At 39.0% G+C, this 5,000-nt stretch overlaps 2 protein-coding genes across 3 annotated transcripts in view; one reads left to right on the forward strand and one right to left on the reverse strand.

Moving 5' to 3' along the window:
• The window catches only part of LOC135222221 (uncharacterized), a 123,359-nt gene that overhangs the window by 41,894 nt on the left and 76,465 nt on the right, over window positions 1–5,000 (forward strand). The gene's annotated exons all lie outside the window — the stretch shown is intronic.
• The window catches only part of LOC135222137 (sodium-coupled monocarboxylate transporter 1-like), a 21,108-nt gene continuing 19,499 nt past the window's right edge, over window positions 3,392–5,000 (reverse strand). For both annotated transcript variants that reach the window (XM_064260313.1, XM_064260307.1), the window contains exon 12: window positions 3,392–5,000. This exon is cut by the window's right edge and continues 177 nt beyond it. In XM_064260313.1, coding sequence (XP_064116383.1) covers window positions 4,939–5,000 — 62 coding nt within the window. In that variant the 3' untranslated portion in view covers window positions 3,392–4,938.

Consider the following 5,000-nt stretch of genomic DNA (forward strand, 5'->3'; position numbering starts at 1 on the left):
ATATATTATTATTATTATTATTCATATTCAGCAGATGAACCCTATCCATCCGGAACAAAACCACAGGGGCTATTGACCTGGTGTTCATAAGGAAGAGCTTAGACAAGGTAAAGGGAAATGCAGAAAGAAGAGGCTTGTTAATTAAAGCAGAAGAAATAATAAATTAACAGATAGATAGAAATGTATTAAAATGCAAGAAGAGTATTAGGGAAGTAATGCATTGCATCTTCGCTTGCACTTCTGAAGAAGAGGCTGTTCCAGAGTCCAGAGGAGGCTGTTCCAGAGTCTAAAGGAAGCTGTTCCACAGTCCAAAGGAGGCTGTTCCACAGTCCAGATGAGGCTGTTCCAGAGTCTAAAGGAGGCTGTTCCACAGTCCAGAGGAGGCTGTTCCACAGTCTAAAGGACCACAGTCCAGAGGTGGTTGTTCCAGAGTCCAAAGGAGCCTGTTCCACAGTCCAAGGGTGTGATGGATAAAGGACATCTGGAACTGAGAAGTTGGCTAGGAAAAGCGACGGAAACACAACTTTGCTCAAAAGTAAAGAAAAATTAATAATAATAAAAAAACATAAGGAAAGTGGCAAAAAGTTGCACGAGGTAGCAATAACTTGGGTAAGGTCCTAAAGTCTACATATGCCAAGCCTCATAGCCCCTTTTCGCACATCGTGACCTTACTGACCTCGCTCAGCTAGAGCAAGGGCACATACCGGCCTAAACCAGCTTCATCTAAGCCAGCCAGCCAAAGCGACGCTTCCAGGAAAACCGTTTTGCTCCGGCAAGCGATCTACATCAATCTGGTCTGCATCTTTGATCCGCCTTTGCGTCAACGGGGAAATAATCAATATGAGGATTAAATAGAACGCAAGTGGCTTTGAAGGGCAAATCCCTTAATGAAAAATCAACGAAGTTATCGTCGAAATTTAGCGTATTTTTTTTGTTTTTGTTTCCCTCAATCAATTCGTTTTCGCTCTTTAGTACCGCGAGCTTTGATGTTGACAAAACAGAATCGGAACTCAGTTTACATCCAATTTTCTTTGTTGTTCGAAAGAAATCTCAGAGGAAAACGAACACACACACACACACACACACACACACACACACACACACACACACACACACACACACAATGATATTGCTCGAATCACCATATGAAAAACACGACCTCTTTGTCACCCAAAACATACACACAATCATTTTGAATTCAATTACTCATCGGGGTGTTACCACAGCACTTCTCGCCCAAACATCGGTAATGTTTTGCTTAAGGAGGCTATCGGTGACGTCATTTCCGTCGTAAACATATAAATTGCATTCAGCCTTGCTGTAAGTAATTATGTTTTGTTTCATTAGCATAAAGACTCTTAACAGTGTACGCATTCCAAGGCAGACCAATTACCCCTAATTGATATAAGATCTGACACTGATTACCTGACTGAGAGAGAGAGAGAGAGAGAAGAGAGAGAGAGAGAGCCAAATGCATTGTTCCTGTTTCATTTCTCCTCAGGACTTTCGTTCCACAATAAGTAACTCTTTCGGTTCTCTATATATAGCTCCTTAGGAATAATATTTCTATCCCTAGGCCTTCCTCCCACCGTCATGGCTGCCATCCCCCACAATCGACTAACTACCAGGTACAAAATTCACTCATTTGGTCAGTGTACTACCTGAAGGGCTCCCCACTACTATTAATCCGTCCTGTGGTCCATCTCGGGACTATGGCCGATAAGGCAAGTCTAGGAACCACTGGACCACAAGGTGCCTGTTCCACCCGTTACATTATTCTGGCCTTATGCCAGCAAACCTCTTACTATCATGACCAGTTTTTATACTTAAGGTATGACCTAGTATACTTACAGGTATGACCTAGTCTTAGAATGGCATTGGTGTATTCCCCCGAAGACCACAGAACTTGAAGGTGATCAAAACCCTGTTATCAAAGATAGCTCAGGGCCCAGGTCCTCGTTCGACATCACCAGAGAAATTGATATAACCCTTACGGAAATGAGACGATCTTTCTCTCTAACACTGAAAACACAGCTCCTTCAGAAAGGCTTCTGTTGTCAGAACTATTTAGCCTACAAGTAGTCGGTCAATCGATAGTCGAGACGTCTCTCATCTCTTGATTTTATCTAAGGTCTATTGTCTGCCTCTGATGACGTAGTTCGCTGATGGCTATGGGACTTGATCGTCTCAAAGTTATTGGTTGGTCACACGAGACAGAGGTTGATCTGGCATAAGGCCGGTTTAATCCAGCCTAACAGTCTTCGTAATTCTCCTCTTTTCCATGAATCTTAGCTGTTTCTAGTGGACGTATCAGATATAAAAAGAAGATGCAACTCGAAGCTTTAGATAGAGAACAAAAATTTATTCTCATTATGAATGGTTAACAACTTTGTGAAAAACTGGTAAGTTGGTTATACACTTGCAGTGACTGGTACTGAGCTATAATATGATTTCTAATAACCCTTAAGGGTATGGCGGGAATTGAAATGGGCCCCGAACAGGCTCGAGAAACAGAGTGAGCGCGAATGTTTGCGCACGCCATGCTGCTCATATATCAAATATCCATTCATAAAGCCAAATGACAAAAGGTAATAAATACTTCTCGGCCCAAATTGCCGCCATTTTGGTAAATCCAGACGTCGAAAAACATCGTCATAAATTCTTGTTGGCGGCGTCATTGCCTCGAGAGAAATACACGAGACTTGAAGGTTAATAAAGACAGCGGCGCTGAATAATTTGATGTTGCATAATTTGAACGACCAAAGAGAGAGAGAGAATTTATTGTCTTTACGCGCCCCGGGGCCATATTGAGGATGAAGGGAGAGGGACTTTTTCGCTTCGAAGGGCCGACCCTCTCCCTCTGCCTGTTCTCCACTGTGCAAGGACTGCCCCACATTGCATGAACTCAAATGAGAATATATTTCATATGTATTTCCCTTTTCCTGAATCAAAATTGTGGGTTAGTATATACTGATTTTCGGAAGGAGAGAGAGAGAGAGAGAGAGCTTTATTGGAATTCTGATAAGACGCATTTCCTGATGCTTCTGAAAGTGAAGAAGGTTATATTGCGGTTTATAAATTGCGTAAGTCTGGTTGTAAGAGAAGGGATTATATAAGTATAGAGAGAGAGAGATTTGATGCTAGGTATCTTCATTATAATAGCCAGTCATATTAGTTTCTTCATATATTATACACACAAACGCTATATATATATATATATATATATATATATATATATATATATATATATATATATATATATATACATATAATTATATATATATATATATAATATATATATATATAGATAGAGAGAGAGAGATAGAGAGAGAGAGAGAGAGAGAGAGAGAGAGAGAGAGACGGGAGCATCCAAGGATAAGAACGAGCCAAAATATCTTCCAACTCAAAACTTTATTGCTCTTGAAAACAAGTGAAATTACAAAATATGCTCAGAAGTACGTGTGAAATATTTACAACACAATCAAACAAAACATAAAAACAAAATATCATATAATGCTTAGACTTCCAAGAACCTCGATGATATTTTATTTTCCCTTCATTTCTGACAAAGTTATCTAGAAATGGAGCTCTTACAAAGTTTTCAAGATCCAGGTTAATATGGCAGAAATGGATCAGAGGAATTAATTAAGAAGGACATAGAAGTAAACTTGCATTCAAGGGAGCATTGACGCCATAAGACCCCATTACTTATAAGTTATAGTGAATGACTCTTTCTACCTCATGATTGAATGGATTTGGTTCAAATTCTTACCACTTATTGTACAACTAATAATGAAAATTCTCTCCCTGGGAAATTTAAAAATTCGACTTAAGTTCAATTGTTTTGCAATTGAAAAAAATAATGGCGTCACTTTTCAGAAAAATATGAAAAAAACATTGCACAGAAACATTATTTTCCAGACGACAAAATAAAGATATATAGTTATACTACATACACTCTGTGAAAGTTTCACTGAATATAAAACACTCTTCTTGGAAGCATAAGCATTTAGTATCGAAAAACGTAAGTTTTGAGAAAACAGCAAAACAAATAATTTTTTTGACTTTCAAGAATCCTGGGAGACTCAAGACCTCTTGGACAAGTTCTCCCAATGTCATAACCATTTTCTTCATGACGCTACCGCTAGAGAGAATGGAATGTTTTAGTGGGTGACTATTAATTTTATATATTTTATATATTTAGCAATAAAGTTTATATATTTTATATATTTAGCAATAAAGTTTTAGGATACGTTTATTTCGACATAATACAGTTGAAAACTGCTAATGATTTCGATCATTCCTCGAATTTCGGCGAGCGGCGCGCCCCTGCAGTGCAGTGCATTGAATGGTGTTAAATTTAGCTCTTCGTCTGTCCTTGACGACATTGAAAGTCACGTTATCAACCTGAGATAATTACTGACAATCAGGAAGAAAATTAAAAGAGGCAATAATAATTAAAGGAAAACTTACATTAAATTTGTAATGGTAATGTGCGACAACAGAACAGAACCTTTAAGCGTACAAAGGTGAAGCCAAGAAAGGAGCAGATTTATTTGGAAAAATACAATACAAATTTTTAGGAACCATTCTACTAAGAGGAATGTGGCCCCGCGTAGGGAGCTCTGTGACCTCTAGAGGCTTATACCTGAATGTCAAAACAATTTTTGGAATGTTTTGAAGGACAACGAAGGATTCGCTACGTTTCTGGGGAAATAAAAAAGTACAAATCGTGGAGAGATTACCGGCATGTCAAAACGAGACTGTCGAAGCCCGCTTTTATTTTTATTTTTTATTTTTTTTTTACTTGACGTTCAAGTTTGGTCTCGAAAAAGGCGGAAACGGGCGCGAAACGGAGGGAAGACGTTCACCTCATCGAGTATGAGTTGCAGAATTCTGGCAGCTTCCCAGGAACTCTCCCAGAACTCTTCAGCCCAACTATAACGAGCAAGAGGAGTCCTTCGAATACGAGGGAATTTTGACGACGGTATCTTCGATCT

The sequence above is a fragment of the Macrobrachium nipponense genome, chromosome 20 (genome assembly GCF_015104395.2).
Source record: "Macrobrachium nipponense isolate FS-2020 chromosome 20, ASM1510439v2, whole genome shotgun sequence".
Lineage (NCBI taxonomy): Eukaryota > Metazoa > Arthropoda > Malacostraca > Decapoda > Palaemonidae > Macrobrachium > Macrobrachium nipponense.